The 25,266-nt window shown below is 36.8% G+C and overlaps 1 protein-coding gene across 6 annotated transcripts; it reads right to left on the reverse strand.

Annotated features, from left to right (window-relative positions):
* Positions 1-407: 407 nt before the first annotated feature.
* On the reverse strand, positions 408-13,515 carry LOC136229275 (chromatin modification-related protein EAF1 B-like). 6 transcript variants are annotated; one of them, XM_066017952.1, is made up of 24 exons: positions 13,170-13,515; positions 12,949-12,993; positions 11,314-11,503; positions 11,136-11,190; positions 10,958-11,055; positions 9,404-10,856; positions 9,175-9,294; positions 8,732-8,998; positions 8,322-8,513; positions 8,067-8,162; positions 7,785-7,842; positions 7,197-7,711; positions 7,038-7,091; positions 5,704-5,761; positions 5,412-5,611; positions 5,265-5,318; positions 5,085-5,165; positions 4,795-4,956; positions 4,575-4,691; positions 4,162-4,259; positions 3,773-3,985; positions 3,303-3,663; positions 1,128-2,937; positions 408-826 (listed from the first exon to the last, which is right to left on the reverse strand). In XM_066017952.1, the coding sequence occupies exons 3-23, from the start codon at positions 11,454-11,456 to the stop codon at positions 1,213-1,215; spliced, it is 6,120 nt and encodes a 2,039-aa protein (XP_065874024.1). In that variant the 5' UTR covers positions 11,457-11,503; positions 12,949-12,993; positions 13,170-13,515; the 3' UTR covers positions 408-826; positions 1,128-1,212. The 6 variants fall into 6 exon arrangements, with proteins under 6 accessions (XP_065874024.1, XP_065874026.1, XP_065874021.1 ...); XM_066017954.1 differs by lacking the exon at positions 12,949-12,993 and having other exon boundaries at positions 13,170-13,514; XM_066017949.1 differs by lacking the exons at positions 12,949-12,993; positions 13,170-13,515 and having other exon boundaries at positions 8,082-8,162; positions 11,314-11,520.
* Between the last annotated feature and the right edge of the window lie 11,751 nt (positions 13,516-25,266).

The following is a 25,266-nucleotide window of genomic DNA, read 5'->3' on the forward strand; positions in this document are numbered from 1 at the left end:
AAGCTAAATTAATTGGTAAATTGCCAAATAAACCATAAAGAGAATTTTTTCAAGCAACCACTCCGAAACATTTGTTACCTCTTCACAGTCCATTCAGTGTTAAGAATATAACAATTCCAATGGCCAAAGCTCGGTAGCTCCTTCACCAGAAGGAAGTATGCTTCGGTCCTTCGTCGGATACAGTAAAGCTTGTATCACCCGAGCATTTACCTCTAACACAAGCCATTCAACAGTGTCTCGTAACAAATATTTTATATGGAAAAAAATAATAATAATCATAATAATACTATCGAAACCATACAGTTTCAGGGGTTCATTTGTTAGGTATATACAGCTTGGCTTGCTACATTATATGCAAATATTAGATGCCAGCACTGAGTCATAACCAAATGGGTGAGACATGGAAGTAACAGATCAATCTGGACTACCAGAGACCTTGTATTCACAAAATTTTCCAAGGCTTTTTTGCCCATAATAATGATCACTACCAACATTAACTGCAAGTTTAACAAATACATGCACTAACCTACCGAGGCACAAAATGGAAACAGGCCCCTCTGCACATGAGCAGGGTAACCAGGCAAAATCTGGGGAAATGTACAAAGAGATGGACAGATGAGACCCTGTACACATACCTATGTGTCTCCATCTTCCAAAAGCCCTACAAGTGGTAATATACATGATTTCCCCAAATTTTAATATAAAAAGAAGGAAAAAAAGAAACAAAAAATAGCCCGTAGACGACTCTTCAGTAAATTTTTAACAAAACCTGCAAATAACAATCAGCGCCTTTTTCCATTTCCTCTTGTGGAGTAATCGGCCTCGCCTGCATCAAATTCACGCAATAATTTACTTCTGGATCTAACTAATTTGAGTCATTTGACATGCTTACAGGAAACGTATATAAGAGATTAAACCAGTCCAAAATAAACTAAAGCCTAGAAGATATGTTAAATGAAGGACAGAAGGCAAAGTATCTCTTCACTTGTTAGATAACATCATATATTGATCCATATAGAGTTCAAGTGAAGAAACATTCAGCATTGAGAAGACTTGAGAACATCTAAACATCTGTGCCAATCTGTATTCGTTAACTAAAATTAAGATAGAAAAAGTTGCAGATTTACCTGTACATTGCTGCTACAAGGGCATGCAAACCCAAGCCTTAGCAGCACCGACTGCATCTGGAACTGCTCATTCCATTAGGTTGCTTCACTCCAGCTGAGAATTAGTGGGCCTGATATACAAAGTGCCTTGCGCTGACTGAAGATGCGGCAATTTCTGTTGTGGTGGCAGCTGTTGTCGTGGTGATTGTTGTTCTGGTAGCTGCTGTTCTTGAGTCTGGAACAGTGGCTGAGATGAGGGCTGTGACGGCGGTGGTGTTGATTGTTGTGGCTGCTGCTGCTGTTGCCTCTGTGCTCCAGCACTCCCATGTTGAGGCATGCCTCCTGATAACTTCCTCTGGCCTGAACCCGAATTAACTGATGCCACTGGCTCATTTCCAGCCATATTTGTAAGAGGTGCACTGCCAACCGAACTCACTTGCGATGCTGGATTTTCCATCACAGTATCAGAAGGGGTTTCCGAATGTTTCCACTGTGAAGTAGCAGTAGTAACATTCGGTAGCTTATTAGTTGAATCATTACAGCCTTGAGACGCTGATGTCACTGTATTTGTGACCATCTGGGGAACTTTGGGAGCAATTACAGGTTTCTCTACATGACCCGGATCAGTTTGTGACTTGTTTTGCAGATCAGAATTCAACTGACGATTCTGCTGAAGTATCCTCTGAATAGCTGGTTGACCAGACTGCTTCTGATGTATTTGTGGTGTTGGCTGCATCTGCTGATGGTTGGAGGCAATAATTGCTGGTGGAAGAGCTTGATGAGCAGCCGATAACGTATGACCAGATACTGATGAAACCTGACCTTGCATGCTATTATCAGAATGAGAAGGCATCTGCTGCATTTGTTTTGAAGGAGGAGGGGCTGAGGCAGAAAATAGCTTTGAAGGTGGCTGAGAATGATTTGAGGATTGAGTAGCCAATGGTTTAGATGGTTGTACTGCACTCAATCCAGTACCGGAATATAAGCCTTTACCTTGCATCATATGAATGATATGCTCACCCTTCTCCGCACTTTGGTTACTTGGAGGTACAGAAAGGCCGTTTAAATGAGAATGATCAATGCCAAGGTTCTGATGAACCACCACATTCCCTCTTCCCATTCCCTTCAAAACTTTAGCTTGCTGGGGAGACTGTGAATGTTGTCGCTGCTGAGGATGGACCCGGCCAGATTGTTGAAACTGCTGATGCTGCTGTGGCTGTCGAGGCCTTTGCTTTCCCACCTGATTGGTTAACCCACTTGCAACAGTTTGTGAGTTCCGATTGATCCCATGATGTGGCAAGGTATGTTTCTGCTGTTGCTGTTGAACTGAAACAGGTGTCATGGGCGAAGTCGGTGCTAAGGGGGCAAGTGATACTGGCTGTGTCGAAGTTTGTGGTTGAACCTGGGAACTACTTTGCATAGAAGATGACATAGGGAGTTGGGGCTGTGATGTGACATGTGGCATCAGGACACCAGATGCAGCAAACTGCTGCTGTTGTTGCTGATGCTGCTGCTGAAGGAGTCGCTGCTGCATCTGCCTATCTTTAGCCAAACGGATTGCATAAGCTTGCTGCGGTGAGCCTGTAGAATGATTGGCGCCCTGAAGATGAGTATTGCTCATCACATGAGATTGTTGTGGAGGCATTTGATGCTGCTGCTGGGAATGACCAGGATATCCTTGTACAGCTGGAGGCGTTGTCTGATTAGCAAATGATGAGCTCATGCCACTAAAAGCAGGGACTCCTTGGCTGGTCCCTTGTGAGACCTGCATCTGAAGTTCTGGCACCATCATTTGTCTTTGATGCTCCGAATTATTCCCACTGGCTCCAGTCTATAATGGAAATACATAATATGATCATATCATATTGAATCATTTGATGCATCAGAAATTTAGTGATAGCAACACAATCTAAAGATGACACCAATACTTTCTTAACGAATAAGGATTGAAAAGTGGGAGTAACATCTGACTCCCAAGTTAACTTATCTACCCAACAAGTATTTAATTTTATATGAAGTTAAAATGAAAAAACAATCACCAAAAAACCATTACATGCAGGAATTACCAGAACAGTGTGATAAGAATCACATCACATGCTAGTAACAGTATACTTGTCAACTAATACAAAAAGACATGAATTAATGTACAACCAATGCTGAAAGAGACTAAATAATATTTGGACGGATATAACTTACCCGCACCATATGCAAGCCATCACGAGATCTCATCATTGAGTTCCCTTGACCAGAACTACTTCCAGACTGCATACTTACAGGGCTTGGCATCCCAACCATACCAGAGGAAAGCATGCTATTAGAATTCAACATTGATGATGAGGCAATCCCCTGAAACCCTGGCCTTGGCAGTGACATGCTTCTGTTGATACCAGGCATCATGCCCACGGTGTTTCCAGGAACCATGCGAACACCCCGATCAGCCCCAGAAACAGGCAAGTTAGATTGCTGCAAGTTTCTGTTGGATAACATTTGATTATAATGTAACCTTTGCTGCTCATCCACTGGTAAAGATGTCCTTGGAACACTGTATCTACCATCCCTGACATTATCATAAAGACACCACATTCCAGTAAGAAAAAAAAATTGATGATAACAATAACAAAGCCGAAAACACAAATATAAACATAATAAATCCCAAGCATGACCACCTGACAGGAGCATTAAGTGGGCCGGATGGTGATGAATTACTGCCAAGAACCACGCCAGGAGACGGTTGCAGAGATGAGTTTGCCCCAGAAGTAGGAAGCACGGATCCAACAGCACTTTGATTTGACAAGGGTAAACCAGTAGCATGAGAATTTGGATACCCATTGGGAAGAGTCTCTGGGCTTGATGCAGTTGTATCACAGAGATCAAGAGGCCTGCATCCACTCAACAAAACAATTATTAATACAACTTCTTGCATGAGACAAGAACATTCAAATGTCCCAAAGAGTGGCAACACAAAAAAACAAATAAGACACTTGTGGAGGTAAGTACTGGTAAGCACGTATATTGAAGGCTAGACAATAAACAAGTAGCAAAGCATGAAACTCACGTCAAAGCACCACCATTTGGGCTTGTGGGCACTTGGTCGAGAGCAGCAAGATGAGAATTGTGAACGGCAACTATTTGTTTAGGATCCAGGTTATCATTCTTTATGCCACAAAGAAACCCAGAATTAGTGTCAAGAAAGAATATTGTGATAAGGAAAAAACAACAAGGATCAGTTCAAATACCCATGCATCTGTTTAAAACAAACACAAAAAAGTTAACATACTTCTCTTCTTAAGCTTTTTTTTAGTACTTTTAAATGATTATCATGTCAAAAATTATCAACATTTAAATTTAGGCGAAAAATTAACAGCAGCCTGTATGGTTCTGAATCTGATACAACGGCGATGGGCAAAAAAAATTCAGAGACAATCAACGTAACTGCTTATGCATGCTAAATATGGATTGTAGACAAACCTGAGTCCTTCTAAAGTGATACTTCTTCCCAATCATTATAATCTTTTCAAAATGAGACTTGAGAGTATCTTCTTCCATAGGCCCTCGCAAACGTTGAAATAACTGTCTGGCACTGCCCTGTTGAAATACAGCCAATGTAAAACAATGGAAGCAGAAAAGAAAATCACATAAACACACACACACATAAATATATAGTTTAAATATAAGAAGGGAAAATAACTATATGAGTATCTAAAACAGTTGCCTTTGGGATGCCAGGCAAAGTTGATGGATAAGATTGGGAAGATCCTGAATCATCAGCACTATCAGCCCCATCACCAGCACCCTTATCCATTAGAATTTTGTGTCGTTCTTTGCATTCTATAGGCTTGCGAAACATACACTGAACATAATGCACCAACAGAAAAATAATTTTATGAAGGTTAAACCATAGGCTTGAATATCTAGAAAAGTAATAACTTGTCTTCTGCAACCTGAATTGTATCTATACAAGACATAAGAAAAATTTACCTTAAATTGAAGGGCGCTGTTAATGGCATCACTTACAAGCTCCCAGTTAGGACCCATATCATGTACAAGGACAACAAGTGCCTGGGCATAAAAAAGACAACACTTCATGTTACCACAGATTTGACTCAAAAAAAAAAAAAAAAAAAAGAGGTTGTAGGAAAGATAGAAGTAAATCCCAACCTGGTCTTCAGAAAGTAACCATGGACTTCCAGAACCTGGCTGCCCAGCAGTCACCTACAGAAAGAATAAAATGGTCAAACCCAAAGTGAGATGCATAGAAGAGGTTGACAAGTTAATCAGACATAGCACAGCTACAAGAAAGCACACCTTCAATGATTTAGGTTTTCTGCCCTTATCCTTATTACCAACAATTTTCACCATTTTACTAGTGCTGGGCATATTACTCATTTGGGAAGCTGCAGGAGAAGGAATAGACCCCATCATTGGGGCCATATTGTCCAAAGTACCATCCATTGATTGTTTCATTAGTTTCAGCTTCTTTGCAGGGTGTTGTCCGTATAATAAGCCTTAAAAAGAAGAAGGTTCAAAATAAATAAACTTAAGACACTATGCAAACCTATCAAATAAGACAAACATTTCGAAATGAGAATAGCATTACCACTAGTTCCATTAGAGTCAAAATGATGACTTTCCAGTCTCTTTTTTGAATGATCCCTCTGGAAATAGAAGAACCATTAACAAAAGTAAAGAACTTTTCAGAAAATATTGGTAGAATGAAAGTTTTTCATAATTTCAAATGCAGAAAATTGATTAAAGAAGTATAGATAGATGAATAAATGCATCACTGACAAAGAAAATGTAGAAATAATCTCATTATAACAATATACATCTGGCATCTGCAAAGGAAATGATAATATTTTATAGTCTAGATAGTGCATCCAAGCCTTTAGTTCCTCAAGAAAAAATTAACCATAACTCCATAGGTCCTCAAAGAAATGAAAAGATCTGTTGTTCCCTTAACAGGTCATCGGCCTCAAGCCCATGGCAGGATGCATGCTTAAACTATTGCATACCAATTAAATATGCTATTTTTCTCAAGCAAGATCTGCCAATAAATTTACTGTACCCTAAATGAACTAATAAGATGATTTTCCTAGTTGCCAAGGCTTACAAGTTATAACAAAAGATAATTCACAATTTAAGATTAACTAGTCAATGAATATTGACACCACTTCATCAAATCTCCTTTCATTAGTAAATGAACTTTTCTTCTTACAAAATTCTATTGCAAACATTATTGCATGGCCCAATATTAAGAGTTCCATCCTAAGTATGAGCAAGCCTACAAGCAACAATAAATATTTTACTGTCTTGACTGAAGGGCGCTATTTCCTTCTCTTTATAGCTATTTGACATTCTAACAACTTTTAAATCCATATGCCTGTAGTAGATGTTTGCTTAGACAGCATATTTTAAACGCATGAATGAATACCTAACAATCCCCAGTCACAAATATAGATGAATGAAGGCACCATTCTGCTGAAGATCATATTCTTTCGCGTCTATAAAAACGAAAAAATTATTGACGTTACAATCATCTGAGGCGAATCATGTAAGCACCTTTCCTTTCCGCTTAGATCGGTTACAACCGAACCCCAAAAAATAAACAATAGAAGCGAAAGGGGAGTTAATTTCTAAACTCTTTTTTAATGATCGAATCTTATTGGAAAACCAAAAAATGGGATTGGGATTATTACCATGCCTCACAAAAATAAGATCAAAACAGCTGAAAATAAAAAATTCAGAATTTTCTTATAAACAGAATTAAACCATCTCTCAATTTCTTAAATATCAATTCACTTTTAGCTCTTCCAATTTTTTTGCAACAACAATTATTTGCCATCCACCAACTATCGGAAAAGAGAGCTGAAGAAAATAATTCTGAAAAAATTAAACAATAATCTCAGTGAAAGAAAGAGAAGATGTAAACACCTGTTCATTGTGAACAGTGGAATCCAGCTGCCAACCCTGATCATAAGCACAACCCTACAACCAAATAGTCATTCAACTCAACCAGCAGAATAAAAATGAATAAACAACAGTATTACATAACCGGCAGTATTTCTCGACATATGGAAATTTCCCTCGTACCAGGTTTTTAGCCTTCTTCTTTTTCTTTGGTTTTGTTGTTGTCTCAGCACTGTCATATGGTAACTGTTTTTCGAAGTCCCCAGTAGATTCAACCTCAATGCTCTTCTGGATTTGGGATCCACCATGCAAAGTACTCTGGTCATCCTGAAAAGAACTAGTATCTCCACTTGAAGCATCTGTCTTTGCTGGAGTCGCTGTGGCTCCAGCATTAAAAGGACTTATGAACCTCTGCCTGGACGCAGCACTGCGAACACGTTTTGTTGGAATTGAACCAAGATGAAGATTACTTGCAGGCCTTTTTCCAATCAAATTATTCTGTTGAGATGCTGCTGCATAGTGTCCATAAGTCGAATCCACTCCTAATTCATATGATCTCAAAGAATTTGTTTTCATTAGGTTCTTCTTCCTCTTCTGATCATGTTTTGTTGACCTGCTACCATCCAAAGCTCCATGCAAATAATATGTGCTCGTTTCTCCTTCCTCCTCATCATATGTGTTCTCCCGATATCCAAACTCTGGATTCAAAAACAACTTGTAAGAACCCAGGAGAAACTCAAAGACACATAAGCAGAGTAGCTAGAATGTTACCTGCTGCAGGATCATACATAGAGGTGTCTACTTCCTCTTGCATGCTGTTGCCTGTCTTCTGAAAGGAAAAAATCAATTCGACCAATAAGAATGAAGACAAAATAAGGAACCAAACATGAGATCATGTAAAAAAATTCATGAGCACTGAGCAGCTTATCGAATTATTAATCCTGACAGTCTTCACATAAAGCTATAATATCATACACCAATATAGATTTAATTTTTCTAATTCAGATAAATTCTCCACTGTCATCCAAAGGGAAGGAAATAAAAAGCTCATACCATTTGTTGCTTTACCTCACACTGTACCAAATGAGACTCAATGGAGATTCTGTAAGTTTCCATGGCACCTGAGGGAACTGCATAGAATAGGCTTTCCTGCCAAGTAAATAAATACCTAAATGAAATTAAGCATGACAAACAACATGGTACGGAGCAACAAAAAAGCAGGCATCTAAAACATGGAGAAAGGATGGCTGACATCAATCTTGATAATCAAATTTATCAGAGAAAGAAGTAAAAAAAATACTCCCTTACTTCAGTAAGTTGATCTTCCCATGAGATCCCAATAAAGCCTGAATCAGCTACTCTATCAGGAGTAGATGGTGCTTCTGCCTGAAGGGAAGGAACAACAGAGCTGTTGCATTTCAAAAATCTAACTGCATATCCCTGAATTGGGGATACAAGATTTTTCCCCAGATTTTGCACCTCAAATTCTTTGCACTTCTCCTGCATATAATTAGATCACACAGATGTCAATTTACGATCAGCGTGCATAAAATCAATTCTTCTGCAACATAGCACATTGACAAACTCAAACTATGAATGTCAAAGAAAATTCACTACATCTAATAAGCATACAACAGAGTAACACTTCAAATATAATCCACTTTCAGACACATGCATGCTTATATATGTAATGCCTCCACAAGGTGAAAAAATAGCACCTTATCAAGTTCTTCAAACTTGTCCTTGAAAATTCCATCTGCACCAAACCTCTTTGAATCATGTTTGCAGCTTTTCAGATCGGTGTACTGATCATCCTTATTTAAAAGCATCTCCATTGATTGCCAGAACTGCATCACAGCCTTTGCCAAATTATAAGCAACTCTTTTAAGCTTCCAGCATTGATTCTGTTCCTCAACTCTTAACCGAGAGGTAAAAGCTACGCGGTGACAAATTTGAGCAGCAGTTGTCATTTTCCAAAGACGCTCCTACAAGTGGACAGCAACAACTAAGAAAAAAGAACTAAAGTTGGAGTTGAATACAGGTACTAATAGCAATTATTTTACACGATCAACCTTTTGGCAAAGATGGAAACATTCATAAGTATAGAAGTGAAGTAAAGCAAAATAAACTTTAATCATGTCAGTTATTAACATGGTCAGACCTGTGCGAAATCATTTGCCAACCATTCCATTTCTTCAAGCACAAAATCCCACTGAGATTTTCGGCGACTCTGCAAGGGCACAACTCCTACAGATAACTCAGCAATCCTCTTACGTTTAGCCTGTTTGCCAAATTATGTCAACCATTTAAAGCTTAATGAATAAGGAAATAAATCCTTGCAATGCTTGTCCAATAAATAACAATTCATATTTAGAGCTTCAGGAACAAACCTCAATAATCCGTGCCTCTTCCAAGATAGAATCTTCATGGGCCTTGTCTGAAACTAACAACTGACTACCAGAACAAGATTGAGGGTCGGGAACAGCAGAAGAGTTTTTCTCTAGCAAACTAGTTTCACGTGGCTCTTGCATAGGTAAATCTAAGCAGCCCTTGGGCCCAGCAGTACTGATAGTTTCTTTTTTAGAATTTGAATCATCACCTAACACACTACACAATTCTTTGTCAGCATGAGATGCAGCATGGTCATTCTTCTCTACTCCTCTGAAGTTAGAAGAACATTTCGGCTCACTGTTTAATTCAGAATTTCTCTGCATTTCTCCATCCACTTTGAGGAAAGAATCAATGCCAGAGTGGTTTTGATGCACAGAATCTTTATCTTCCTTGATAAGAACACTGCTGTCTGTGACCTTGATATCATTCTTTTCATTTACCATCTCAGCTTCCACTGAATTTTGCATTCCATCAGACTCTGACAGCGGCTTTAAAAGAAGTCCATTAGTATCAATATTTTTGCCATTAGTACACAAATCACTCTCATTATTTGCATCTAAGCATAGACCATTTTGGGTGCAAGAGGATTCTGAATCTAACCCCTTTGTTCCTATAGGGGTGTTGGTGTTTTTCCCTTCATTGGCATCTCTTTTCATGTCAATGAAACCATTTAATTCAGCTGAACCAATATCATTCTCAGGTTTGGCCACATCTGCACCAGGAGTAAAATCAGAAGCAGCTGAAACTAACTGTTCTTTTCCTAAAACTTGGTCGCACTCCACAGAAGCCATGTCAATGGATCTTTTCTGAGCATCAATTTCTGAAAGTTTTTCGCACTGGTTTTCCCTTAAAATGTTAGTATCTAAGGCATCCAACCTGTCTTCAGGGGCACCACCCTTACATGGGCTGGCTGTTGTATCCACGGCCAGATTACCATCCAGCTCCACGTTTGACTGAGTATTTGCAATTTCAATTGGAGAAGCCATATCACCATTCGATGTAGTAGACTTTGGATTTGAAAGAGAAGGAATGACCCGCTCCTTCTGATTGTTTGTTTCAGGTACTGATCCTTTCACATTCCTCAAAGCCCCATGAACCTTTATGAAAGATCCATGACCAACAGAACTCTGAGCTATATCAGTTGAGCTGGATCGAGCACCATCACGATTTGGCCTGGACCTATTCCTTCGAGCATATGGTCGAACAATAGCAGAATCTTCTGATTCCTTGGCAATCTGAGTCCCATCCATCTGGAAAGACTGTTGTGATGGAGCAACATTACTTCTCCTATTAGGATGTTTAAGTTTCCTTTCACCTTCAAGAATCTCATTTTCACCGTCAAAATTATCAGCACTATTAGGTTCACATACTAGAGGAGCCCCTGGTCTCCCACTACTTTCCACAGAGTCTCCATGAGGTGAAGCAGTCAGTGCGAAACTACCTTTTGCTTCACTGTAAACAGAACAGTAAAAATACAAAGGAGAGCCTCGCTACTTAATCATGTACATATTCTTTGACTGTAAGAAAGTTTAAATGAAAAGGTAAATATATACCTAGTGACAAAATGTTCAGTATGATGATCAGTCAGAGAAGTAGACTGGACACTAACTGAAGCTGCATTCCCAAACTTAAAATCTAATGGATTTCCACCCTGTGGACAATAAAATATTTTAAATGATCCAATAATATACAGAGAATAGAAATACCAAGCAGAGGACGAAATTGACGTACTTTCTCAAGAAAATCTAGTTCTCGTCTCCTTTCCTCACGAACATCATACTCCTGTCTGTTACACAGAATAATTTCCATATTTGTAAAGAAACAATGATGAATAATAACAATATGCCATGTTGAAAGAAGATATTAAATTGAGAGACGTGACAAACACAAGAGATCATGTTAGCATCACCTGAGCTCTGCTTGAGCTCTCTCAATAGCTGCTCGGCGTGGAGAGGTTTTGATTCCAATTCCAACTCCACCGTCAACAACCCCTCCCATGGAATCAACCTCAGCATTTACTAGGAGAGCAGATCCCGAACCACATCCATGCATTCCCACCTTAATAGCTACAAGTTTTCCCCACCCATTGGTTCCGACGTCTATCCAATTCATCCACCAAAATTAAGAACTAAGTATGTGACTGAAATAAAGACTTGCCAACAAATAAAAAAGCATTCCTCCCTTAATTAGTCAAATTACAGCGAGATTTTATAGCACAATGGACAAATTCCAAATTAACTAAAGAATGAACGGGCGAAAGCAACTAAAAACAAAACATTAAATAATTTCCACATGTAATTGTATCCTATAATTCAAGGATGACAAAATGAGCATATCTATGAATGTTGATAATTGAAGATAGACAAGTATCACTTACACATGCCAAGATAAACTTCTTGATATTCTAATCCAGCTATATGAAAACAGATAGAAACAACATGCTTCCATAAATATTGAACGTGGTTTAAGAGCAATACTAATATAAGCAAAGTTATGAAACTACAGATTCAATGCAGCAGCTTCAAGATTATGCTTATCTATCTTGTTATAGCAACAGAGACAGAAAGCACACTCATTCTGCATTGATGTAATGATTCCTCATTCCTTGACTAATAAGCCTCCTAAAATGCATATGGAAACACTAATGCAACCAAAGTAAAGCAATGTAGATGCTAAAATATCTACAAGTCAAACAGATCAGATAATAGATTTATATTTTGAATCCATGACACATGACATCCCAATTCCCACATCACAAAGCCAAAGAACATGGTTTTAAGAAAAGTAATTCAAATACACAGAAAGCACAAAAAATACATATATCGAGAAAGAGAGCGAGAGGAGAGAGATGAAATACAAGATTTAAGCATCAAATAGGATGGGAGTTAATGCGCAAAACTAACTGTGGAGATTAATGGTATTCAAATTCAACAATAGCTACAGTGTCATGCTAATTTACAGGCGTTTTACCTCTTGAAAGCCTTATGGTGAAGTACTAAATTATTTTATCTTTTCAAGCATAAACCACTTGGATTAGTGCCTCTCTCTTAAAGTTCATAAAGCCCTAGAACATTAGTTTTGCAATCGACTCTAATCAAATGAGAGCGCGCTCACAGTTGACTTTCTATTTTGCACCCATTTTATCATAGAATTAACAAGAAATTTGCACAACTAGCAATGCATTAATATATATATGTGTATGTGTATGTATATATATATATATATATATATATGTTATTTGGTTAAGGGTGACCGGACGGTTCTAACAGTTTAAGTTCCAAAATTTTGAAAATGACTAAGTTATCCATTGAAACAAGAGAGGCGCCAACAATATTTTGAGAAATCAGTTAGACTGAATATTGCACGAAATCCCCTAAATGTACTTGGAAAGGTAACATTGCCATGCTCATAAGCAACAAGAGCACCAAAAATGTTTAGCGCCTTCAAGTCCGTTCAAATTCTGACAGTCACTCGTTGAGAAACTCATAATCAACAGCTTAACAATTTAAACACGGGAGCAAACCAAGTTACTGCATTGGATTACCTTATCGACGTGAATAATACGACATACAGCATGAATCAGCTAGCACTGAAGGAAAATGCACGATAAAACCAAGAGAGAAATGAATTAGTATCTTTTGCCCCAAAAAAAGAAACCCTAGTTTCATTAATCAATGCATAATTTGCCCAAACGAAACATGGCACACCAATTCTAGGGTTTCCAAAGTAGGGCAAAATAAACCTAAAAATTGGAGCACTAATCACCTGAATTACAAAATTGGATAGCTAGGGCACAGCACTGAGACAATAAATAAGCGTTCCTCTCTTCCAACAATTTCTCTCTCCTAGGGTTTTGGAGTGGTGATGGAGCAAAAAATTCCTCAATCAGAACGAGGGTAAATTAACCCTAGAATTAAACACATCGCTGCAAATGTCAGCCATGAAGACGTAAAAATGGAGTTCCCTGTAATTCTCTCTGAAAAGTTCGTTCTCTTTTTAAAAAAAATCAGAATTTTGTAATCTCGCTCTGAATTTTTTTTGTAATGTGAGAAAAAAAAATTCTCTCTCCTTCAGGTTTGGTTCTTCTTCGAAAGAGATACTATGCGAGAACGAGACCTCTCTCTGTCTCTGCGAATAATGGGCTTGGATTTGACGCGAAGACGACGACGATGGCGGAGGCCTTTTTCTCGTCCATTTTGGGCTTTTTATTTTTACTAAATTTAAGGTTTTAATATTTTTTTAAAATTACCTTTAAAAAATATTTTTTTTTAAAAATATTTTTTTTAAAAATTACTCCATCCCTTTTATAATATTTGTTCGTTTAAAGAAAATGTGCACACAAGTTGTAATTAATGATACTATTTTATAAATAAATTGACTCTTTTACTCTTTTTAATTAACAAAAAAATTGGCTCCTAATACGGTTCAATTAAAGCATTTATTAAATTAATTGCTTAATCGCCGCATACAGGTGTTTAATGAAGTTCTAAAAAACATTGCGCTAATTGGTGAAAAATTATAAAATCATACTATAAAATATGGCGCTAATTGGGAAAATTTAAGATGGAAGTTCGAAAGTCATTTTACCCGGCTTGAGTACTTTCTTAGCCCGGTTTTAGACTTAGTGTTCTCGCTAAAGAACTACAAAAATTGCATAAGTTGGCATATAACTATTGCAAAGAGAAACAATACAAACAATGGTATAAAAGGAGGGATAGCAACTTTTTTATCAGACAAGGAAGGCACAAGGCCCTAAGAACCAGAAACATAAGAGAAAATGTATTGATTCTACGGCTGTGGCCAGAGCCACAACGATCATGGAATAACGTGTCAAGAAGGTCTGTAGGAGGCACATCATATTCGTGATGACCTAAAGGGAGTGTCCATGTGAAGTTTGTCAATCAATCAGCAGCACGATTTCGGGAAGGATGACAATTAATGATCCTTGATTAAAGGAAAACATCAAATAATAAGAAGGAAAAATTACAAAATTAAGTGGGAGACCTATTTACATATTTAACCCATTTACTCAACCTATTACATATCTATACTATTTTTGTGTGACTTTTCCAAAATAACTTTAATATATATATAACACTTAGAAATTTTTTAGACTTTCTTCTTTCTTCCTCCCGTCTGACTTCGCAGATTTCGCAATATGTGAAGTCTGCAAAGATAATGTTTGGTTCAGTATATGATTTTACTTTGCAGATTTCGCAATATGTGAAGTCTGCGAAGATAAAAGACGTGTTTTTAAGCATTTTTATCTTCGCAAACTTCACATATTGCGAAATCTGCGAAGTGGTATATAACAAAAAAGGCATAACAACAAGGGATTATAACATTAAAATCATAACATTATCAAAATTTACAACAAAATTGCCACAATAACAACCTAACGTATCATTTCAAAGTCAACGTGACCAATCTTGATGGGAATTTCTCCCTGTATCATAAGAGAATCCAACAAAGTCATCTCCTCTGCTTTCCAGTACACTGCCTTCCTGAAAGGGATGTTATATATTCAACCACCTTTAGAAAAAATTAATCGTGTTAGGAAGACAAAGGACGATTTAGATTTGCGAAAAGAGGATTTCGCGAAGTCTGCAAAGAGAAATGTGCAAGATAGAGGACGCTTTTACTTCGCGAAAATAGGATTTCGTGAAGTCTGCGAGGAGAAATGTGATGATTTTACTTCACAAAAACAAATTACGCGAAGTCTGCGAAGGTAAAAATCATGAACATTTCTCTTCACAGACTTCGCGTAATCCGTTTTCGCGAAGTAAAATCGTCTGTTTCAAGCTCTTTCTCATCGTAGACCTTCGCTAAACCAGATTACGCGAAGTGATTTTCTAGAGAGAAAAAAACAAAAAGAAAATAGTGGATATTTACATTTTCCCCGCCTTTCACCATTAAAATTGTCAATAGCCATATGATAAACGCATAAAAACGATGAAAATAACGTAGAATAACGATTTCTTTGATCCGCACAAGAAGAAAGAAACCAAAAGACGAGCAGAAACAGGAAGATGAAGAACCATGACTTAGTTTTCTAGCAATAGGAAGATGAAGAATCAAGAGAGGAAGTTAGGAAGAAGAGAAAGACATGGCGATGAAGAGAAATGGTGCAGATTTCACAATATAAAGGAAGAGATGAAGATCAAAGGTCTGAGAATCTCCTAGGGAAGAGAAACCGTCGTGCGCCAAGGTAGAGAAATGGAAGATGAAAGGTTGGGATATTTTGGGAAAGTCACACAAAATAGTCTAGATATGTAGTAGGTTGAGTAAATGGGTTAAATACGTGAATGGGTCTCCCATTTGACCCAATTTTGCAATTTTCCCTAATAAGAAACAAAACTAGTTTATGTAAACGTCAATCAATTGGAAACAAAAGGGGTAATTACTAGATATACGATCGATTCGCTTCTGAAAATAAATTTTTTCATAAACATACAATAGTATAAACAACTATTTTAATGTAGTTAATTCTTTTAGGATATATTAACAATATATGAAGCAAATAACATAAGGATTCATATGAAGATTATAAACTGTAAAAAATGGGAGGCATATTGATTGGAAGAATTTAAGAAAAAAGTAAAAGAGAGTTCAGCCAAGATCGTAAATAATCTTCTGATGAAGAAATTAGAGATGAGAGGATGTAGTAAAACAATGAATAAAAAGCAAAAAGAAAAACAAAAGTAAAAGATTAAACGATGCCATTTTGATGACAATAGTATGTAATGCAATTGTTAATAGGACCCTAGAAAAGCACAAAACAAGTGTTGGTACATATAATAAAATTGTATTTTTATTTTTATTTAAATAAAAGCTTATAGTAAATTTAACATAAGGCTCGGGAAATTACAACTCACGCGCCGTGTGAGCTGTAGGCATTCCAATGAACAACTTTTGCAAACAAACCCACACGACGTGTCAGACATAAAATGACAACTTAATGTTATGAATAAATGAGCCACATGACGTGTGATTTAGCTCACATGCCATGTAGAATAGAAAACCAGAGTCAATTCGTTTGTGATTACAAAGTTAAGGACATTGGGACGCCTCAACGAGTCAATGACTCATTCCTGAAGACTAAACACATGTTTTAAACATATGCAAAAAGTTAACCACCACTCATTATCCATAAGCCCCTAAATAAAGGAAGAAGTAGCAAGTAATGAAGGTAAATTACATATGTGGTGTACAACCTTTGTCTTATTTCACACTTTGGTGTACAACCTTTAATTTTGCATACAAAAGTATATAATCTTTTATTGACCTCCCACTAAAGTGTACAGCCGGTAATTGTGACCGATCAACCCGAAGTCAACGCGCCACATGACCATTTTGTATCATATCCATTTTAAAAAATGGGACCCACAAATTATAAAAAAAAATTAATTTGATACATTTCTCTCCTTTACCCCTATCACTCCCTCTCTTCATCTTCTTCCCTCTTCAAATTTATTTCTTTCTAGTTTCCACAAATGATGTAACGTCTTCCTTCTCTTCCGCATCCTCGCCGCAAATCGACTCTCTGTACTGTGGAATTTCGACGGTTAGAAATCCTTCAGTCTCGATGATAGCAGTTATTGACCAATGCCTCGAAGAAGGAATTTAAGTTATTTGAGCTACGGAAATTCATCAATGGCTACTTCGTAAGTACCGCCACTGCAAGCAAGCCCTTCAGGTATCTTATTTCTTTCTCATTAATCTGTGCGCCTAATTATCATTTTAATGGTGAGTTTTTTTTTGTTATCATTTAGTTTTTTCAGTTCTTGTACTCTTATGACCAACATTAACATCTTTTGTTTGATTGGGTATCTCTCTGACTGTGTCATTGTTTTAATTTTATGTAAAAAAAAGCTACGTTACCAGCTATGGCAGAGCGATATGAGAAAGAAGAAGAAGAAATAGGGAAAGTAGCAATGCTGTCAGAGTTCTCCCAATGGCCCTAAAATTAGGGAAAGAATAACACGGTCTGGAGTTTATATAGGTCTTCCAATAATTTCGGACAAATCTACCCTTTGCCACGTCACCAAGTTAAACGGTGTTTTCTCCTTTTTCGTAATTCTTGTAACGACGTAAGACACAGTCCTTTTTTTTTTTGTAAAAACAAACCACAGAGTTTTTTTTTAAATCCATGAACCATAGGGGATGTTTTTGGAATTTACCCTAAAAATAAGGTTAGGTAAACTAGGATTTTATTTACTTTCCACCTACGTGTATAATTAGAGGGTTATACTTTATTTAATTTGGAATTTATAATTATTATAAATATTATAAGGGAAAAGTACAAAAATAAATCTTGTGGTTTGTGTTACTTTCAAACATAAACTACGTGGTTTACAAATTTACAAATTGGTACCTTGTGGTTCATTCACGCTAGCAAAGGCAGTCCAAACTGACTAACAGTGTTAAAAAAAAGTCAAAAGTCAAATAATAAAGATCTATTTTTATTTTTATTTATTTTATAAATTAACCCATTTATTATCTACTATTACGTATATGTTGTATACGTAATTCTGAATTAAAATAAATAAATTAATCAAAATAGCTCAAATTAACGTGAAAATATTATTTGAATTTATAATATATTTAAAATACTCCCAACTAAAATTCATATTTTATTTAGCGTATACACGATATATGTAAAATTAAATTAAGTTTTAATTCGATAAGTACAATTTGTTGGTCCCGTGTAACGTGATAGGATTAGTTCCAATGGGAGGTTAGGAACTAATATAACTTTTTCGCTTAATAATGCTGACTAAATAAAATGTTTGTCAATTTAATTTAATCTTAGGTTAGCAAGGCTGGGTGTGATGTAAGACAGCTTTAATCAGATACTGACTAGAGCTGTTTTAGTTGTGAGTTGGGAAGTAACACTTAGGTCAGTTTCCAACTCAGCACTCAGATTACTCAGCTTCAGTTTATACAGATTATATACTGAGTGATTTTAAGTAAGCAACACATACATATATATATATATCAAGAGAAAGGGTTAGAGATTACTCAGCAGACTTATCCTGGTTCGGCCTCTTCGCCTACGTCCAGTCCCCGGAATCCCTCCGAGCTTTTTCAATCCTCTACTGAGCTCTTTAAAGGTAGAGCACAAATCGTTTACAATAGCAACTGAGTATGCAAGAGTACCGTCCTCTATTCGTCTACTCAATCCTATCTACCACTGAACACTATAACCGAGTATTCAGATTTTCTCTACCACTGAGTACTATAATCGAGTACTCAGCTTCACTCTTCTAACCTTTTACAAATGATAAGAAATTGTTCTTAATACAACAAAGAACACTTTAAATGATAGAATCACTCTTCTAGCCAAAAGTCAGACGGTCCATTCAACTCGAAAAGGTCTTTAAGATGGATTTTGAGGCTTCTGATTTATGTCAGACCTTGTCTCCCAAGTTGACGGATTATTGACGCTGACTTGATTATTACTCAGCTTGACTCAGCGGCTTCACCTTCAAGCTTTTCTGAAGAAGACATTTCTATTCTGAGGCTGAGTTGCATTCTTACTCAACGTCTGCTGTGTGATTTGCTTATGCTGACTTTGTTCTGTCTTTCTTTTAGAGACTTTCAGTTCCCGTTCTCGTTAGTTAACTTACTCAACATTGAACAAACACATTAGTACAATTAAATCAAAGCACTTAAATTTAGTTGTTTTAATCATGGGAATAATTTTGTCAAATCAAAATCATGTGGAAAGGTGTTTCAACACAATTATGTGTATGTAATATGCATAATTTCAAATTAAAACAAACCCAGACTCTAAATCCAAGAAAATAGATGAGTACCCGACTTATATTGACAATTTAAAACATAATATAAAAAACAAACAGATAATATTATGATAGTACCGATTTATTGGGCAAGGTAGGGTGATGATAAGTAACTGCAAAACAAACTTAAATCTCTCCATAGATATCCTTATCAAAACCAAAACAAAAAGAGCTAATTTTGAATAAATAGGACGCTCAATCACGTCCGCGTGCACATTACCAATAGATGATTGGTGGTGATTCGAAAAAAGGGGAAAATAGATTGTCGTGCGCCCCGCGTGCACGAAGCAACAGAATCGATCATGAACAAACTCGAATGGACAATGAGTTGTGAATCGCTGCCTCCCTCTGCAATCTCACACACTGAAACTTGTTGGTTAGATCGTGTTCTAGTATCGAATTATCAAAGAGGAATTCGAGTTTGTGTATCTCAAGAACAAAGATAATTGAGGCTTAGAAATATTCTAAACTCTCTGTGTCTTTTTATTTTTATCGTAATTGTCTTAAGCATAATTTTTTTCCACCTTTTATATATGTAAAGGGCGACGTAGGGTTTATTAAGTAGGATTAAGATTTGATTTTTTTATTAAACCACCTTTTGTTTAATTCAAAACCATATTCAATTAGGATAAAACTTAATCCTATTAATTTGAATCCTAATTAAAATACAACCATAGTCATATAATTATATTCATTAATTATCTTTTAATTATAATTATATAATTATCTAATATATATATCAAGCTTCTTGTTAAGCCCAAAATATACCTAAAATATCATCAATATTTACATTAGTTTTACTACAAATTTGTGCTGTTTATATCTATTTAACGTACTTTTACGTCCGAATATGTTTCTTTCATGCAAGGTACCTCAATATTTGGTAAAATCCAAATAGAAACGAAAAGAGGTCAGAAACGAAGGAAAAATCCTACAAAAAGAGTCAAAGACGACAAAAATCAAACGCACCGAAACGAAGACGAGGAACGAAGTCTGGTCCGGGAAATAATTACCCGTGTCGCGATCGAGATTCCCTATTCTCGGTCGCGACACACGTCAGCCAGCCACTCCTCCATTCCGTTCGAAGGCTGAAATTGCACTTCTCCATTCTCGGTAACTTCAGATTTTCAGGCAGCACAACTTACACATGTTCGTTTTCAAAGATACGCATCCGTTCGATTGGATAAGAACATCTCTTCGCAGCAGACACGTCCCTTAAACCCGACTCTTCAACAACTATAAATAAAGAGTTGATTTCAGAGTTGAAATATGATTTTTTAGAGTTAAGATTTAGTACAGAATTAATGCAGAAATTCTGAGTCAAACGATTCAGAGTTAGAAGTTCGATTTTGTAAAAAGCAATATGATGTACACACATTGTTTACCAAATAATTACATACACAGTAGCATTTGGATTTAGATTAAGATTTGTTTATATTAGTTTACATTCTGGTAGTTGACAAACCATCTCTATTCCAAAGATTCAGCGAGAAGATCAAGTAGCGGATTCGACCCACGAGCCTGACAAACTCTAACGAGGTTTGAGGAAAGGATTGACGACCCGGAACTCTCATGTCGTTTGAATGCTTCCATGCTTTTTATTCTCTGTAAACTTGTATCAAATTCATACTTCATCTAATAAAATTCATGCAATTCAATAAATTTTTATGTAGCACTTATGTAAATGATCGGAAGTGAGTTCTGGTGTTTTCATAAAAACGTAGTTGAATTCAATATCTTTACAAGGAAACTTTGTTGAACACTTAGGCAAATTCATTCTTAAGGACGATATGATCGTTAAGTCGGCTTATCGGAAATAAGTATTAATTTGGTTAAGGTAGCAATCTAACCCGACCATAGGAGGATTGTCTGCGGTTCAAAGCCTTTTAATTGAAGGAGTTTACGTTATCACACTGTTATAATTTATACAAAGTTTAAAGTTGTTTTCTTTGCTTAATGCAAACGAACACAATTATTCTCTTATTTTAAACACTAAACGTTTCTGTTTTGTAATTCATACTCAAAACAGAATTGATTTCTAAACGTTCTACATATTCTAACCTAATTCTTTCAATCTCAAAACCAATTTCAAATAATGATTATCTATTTATATAAACCTTAAGTTGTATATTAACTACACATAAATAAGTTTTTGTTGAAAAACATTCCCTGTGGGATCGATATCTTTTTATTACTATAAGCGAAACCGTGCACTTGCGGAAATCGCTCAACACTTCTCTAAAGATTAATTAAATCTGATTTAACCAAGCTTTCTTGTGTACGATCCTATAGGTTCACCTAACATTGGCAATAAGCCCAAAATTAGCTTTTGGTCCATAAGTCGTAAGCGGACTCTAACAAGCCAATATGACTACCCAAATTAGTTGAATGCCACGTATAAGTTAACATATGCCTATTGTAATCTTACATGATCTTTTGCTTCATGATATCTGTTGAAACACCTTTCCACATGATTTTGATTTGACAAAATTATTTAACAAGAGTTAAATCTCTATGATAAAAATATTCTATCACATTAAATTTAAATGCTTTGATTTATTTGTACTAATGTGTTTGTTCAATGTTGAGTTATTTAATTTATAAGACATTAAGTTGAAAGGCCCAAAGGCCAAAAGCCTGCAAGAGAAAGTCAAGCCTAAGTCCACGGATGAAAGCCACATGGCCCAAGTAGATCAAAACACAGCTCAAGCTAAACAAAACGCAAGCCCAGCAAGGAGAAGGATCGAGAAGCCTTCGACTAAAAGCTTCAAGACGAAGCTGCTGAGTTATGCGACAAGGAAGTCAGGTCAGCGGCTGACCTGAACAAACTTGGAGACAAAGTATTTCTACTTTGGGTAAAGTTCAGAAGATGCAGAAAGTTGTCTGGAAGACTTTGCCAAAAATGTGGAAACATTCTGTCCAGCCTGACGAAAAGCTGTTGAGCACTGCCGTAGACAGAAGATACAAGAATTTGATTGGCCGAGGACGTTGAGCACGTACTGAGTGAAAGCGACAGGAAGTCGTTTCCCTCCAACGGTGATTTCGAAATTCAAAATTACTGGTGCATCAAGTGTCACTATAAATAGGCCACTCAAACGCTTCATTCGATGCAGATCTTCAATCAAGTCGAAATGCTGACCAAATTGATACTCGAAGTTCTGTTAAGAAAAGCAAAGCAAATCTTACACCAATTCTAATCTTGTGTAAAAGTCTAGAGTGATTTTATTTCATCTAAGGTGTTCTTAGCAATTGTTATTTAGAACAAAAACACTTATCATTTCTAGAAGTATAGAAAGGAGAAGCTGAGTACTCGGTCATAGTACTCAGTGGTAGAAATAGGATTGAGTAGAGGAATAGAGGAAGGTACTCTTGTATACTCAGTTGCTATTGTAAAAGGTTTGTGCTCTACCTTTAAAGAGCTCAGTAGAGGATTCTGAAAAGCTCAGAAGGAATTATGGGGACTGGACATAGGCGGAGAGGCCGAACCAGGATACGTCTGCTGAGTAATATCTCTCTAACCCTTATCTCCTTAACATATTGCTTGCCATAAATACTGCCTAGTTAAACACTAAAAAGGAACATAAGCTGAGTTGAGTGAACTGTGAAGCTGAGTTCAGGAATAGACTCAAGTGGTATCTCTTGACTCGAAGTTAGATTCAGACTTAGTCACCTGTTGACTAAGCTTGCGTCTAAAACTTACTCAGTACCACTGTGCTAATAGACTTTGAAAAAGTCTAAGTTCTAAATATAAGTCAGTCTAACGTGAATTTTTTTAAATAGTTCCTAACCCCCCATTGGAACTAATATTGTCACATTACACGGGGCCAATAAGTGGTATCAAAGCTTAACAGCTCATTGAACAAGATATAACTATCTTGAGCTGATCCCCATAATGGCTGAGAACAACACTCGTTTCCTCCTAGGAAATCAGACAACTCAGATTCTTCCTGAGGGACTGTCCATTACTAGGCCTCCTTTGCTCTTCGGGTCTAACTACACCTTTTGGAAGAACGGAATGAAAAACTTCATTCAGGCAACAAATATGAGTGCATGGGTTTTTATAGTCCAATGCCTATTTGTTCCTGTTGAAACCATTGACGACAAAATGCTTGTCAAAGCTGAGGCTAAGTGGACAGAGGATGACCTCAAGAAGCTACAAAATCATGCTTCGGCAAGATACCTACTTCGTTTAGTGCCGGATTGCAGCAAATTTATAAACATGCTTCACTGTGCGTTAGATGCTGCAGAGTACAATAAAATATCAGGTTGCGAGTCAGCACATGAGATTTGGAAGAAGCTAGAAGTAGGGGTGGGCAAAAAAACCGATCAAACCGGTAACCGAACCGAAAATCGGTAACCGAACCGAAAAATCGGTTAACCGAACCGGTGGTTTTCTTAATGGTTAAAAAAATATATAGGTACCGGTTTCGGTTTCGGTTTCGGGTTAGAGTTTTAAAAACCGCGGTTAATGGTTAACCGAACCGTTTAGTAAATATAACCAATTTTTTTAAAAAAAAATAATATATAATTATATAACATAGATTATAAGATTAAAAAAAAGTCTTTAACATAGATTATAACCTATATTAATATAAATATATAACATAGATTATACTTGAATGTAAACTTGATGGATTAATGTTGTAATAAGCACGTTGACGAAATATTATTTACATTTCTTTATGTTTTAAATGTAAATTTGATGGATTGTTTTTTAGTTCGGTACTTATGTTTGAATTTGAACTTTTATATGAATTCGTTTCGTTTGAATTTTTGAAATGTGTATTTTAATATTGTTTAAAAATTTAGGTTTGGGTAAAAATTATGGTTAACCGTTGATTTTTGGTTAACTGGTGAGAATTGGTTAAAAACCGTTAACCGAAAAACCTAACCGAAATTAATGGTTAACCGGCTGTATGGTTAACCGATTGATATGGACCGGTTTCGGTTTGGATGGTTAAAAAACCGTTGATAACGGTTCGGTTAATTTTTTTACCTTATGGACCGGTTAACCGAACCGTGCCCACCCCTAGCTGGAAGTCACCTATGAAGGAACCAGCAAAGTCAAGGAATCCAAGGTGAACCAGCACATGAGGCTGTATGAGCTGTTCGAGATGAATGATGGTGAAGGAATTTTTGACATGAACTCAAGGTTCACCAACATTATCAACGAACTCAAAAAGGCTTGGCAAGAACTTCACTGAGGAATAGCAAGTGAAGAAAATACTGAGGAGTCTTCCCCAAAGCTGGCAAGCAAAGAAGACAGCCGTTCAGGAAGCCCAAGACTTGACCACCTACAAGTACGATGAGCTTATTGGATCTCTTCTGACCTACGAGATCTCAATGAAGAACTTTAAGGTGAAGGAAAAGGCTGAGGACAAGAAGCAAAAGTCTCTTGTCATGAAAGCTGACTCAACTAATGGTGACTCAATAGACGATGAAGAAATGGCCATGTTCACTAGAAAGATGAAGAAGCTGTTTCGCAAGAATGACAAATACAGCAAGAAGCCATTCAAGAGAAATGACAAATACAAAGCTGAGTCAACTGACAACAAATACAAGAAGGAAAGCTCAAAGCCCATCACATGCTTTGAATGTCATCAAACTGGCTATATCAAGTCAAGCTGTCCTACCCTGAAGAAGACAAGAAGAGTATTAGAAAGGCAATGGTGGCCACCTGGAGCGATAGTGATGAATCATCTTCATCAGGAGCTGAAGCCACTGAGTCAGCAAACATATGCTTCATGGCTGATGAGTTTGCTGACACCTGCCTTTCTGAGCAAGTTGACCCCTCATGTGCATCTGACAATGAGGAACAATCAACTGAGGTAATAACTCTACCTCTGCTTAGAAATGAAATGATTAATGCCCCGAGTGATCTCTACACACTTGTCAAAAAGTGTAACAAGAAAGTACGAGCACTCTTCAGGCGATGTGATGAGATTGAGGAGATCAAACTCAGTGACCTTCGACATCTCCTCCAAGACAATACTAGGCAAGAGGAAAATTTACAAAGCATGCATAAGTATGTCACTGAGGTCCAATCAGATTCTAAGAAA

The sequence above is a fragment of the Euphorbia lathyris genome, chromosome 5 (assembly GCF_963576675.1).
Source record: "Euphorbia lathyris chromosome 5, ddEupLath1.1, whole genome shotgun sequence".
NCBI lineage: Eukaryota > Viridiplantae > Streptophyta > Magnoliopsida > Malpighiales > Euphorbiaceae > Euphorbia > Euphorbia lathyris.

Coding starts and splice junctions, on each gene's coding strand:
- LOC136229275 (XM_066017948.1), bottom strand. CDS start 11,516: ATGAATTGGATAGACGTCGGAACCAATGGGTGGGGAAAACTTGTAGCT. Junction 11,191..11,313: donor AGAGCTCAAGCAGAGCTCAG/GTGATGCTAACA, acceptor TCTGTGTAACAG/ACAGGAGTATGATGTTCGTG. Junction 2,938..3,302: donor ATGGCTTGCATATGGTGCGG/GTAAGTTATATC, acceptor TTTCCATTATAG/ACTGGAGCCAGTGGGAATAA.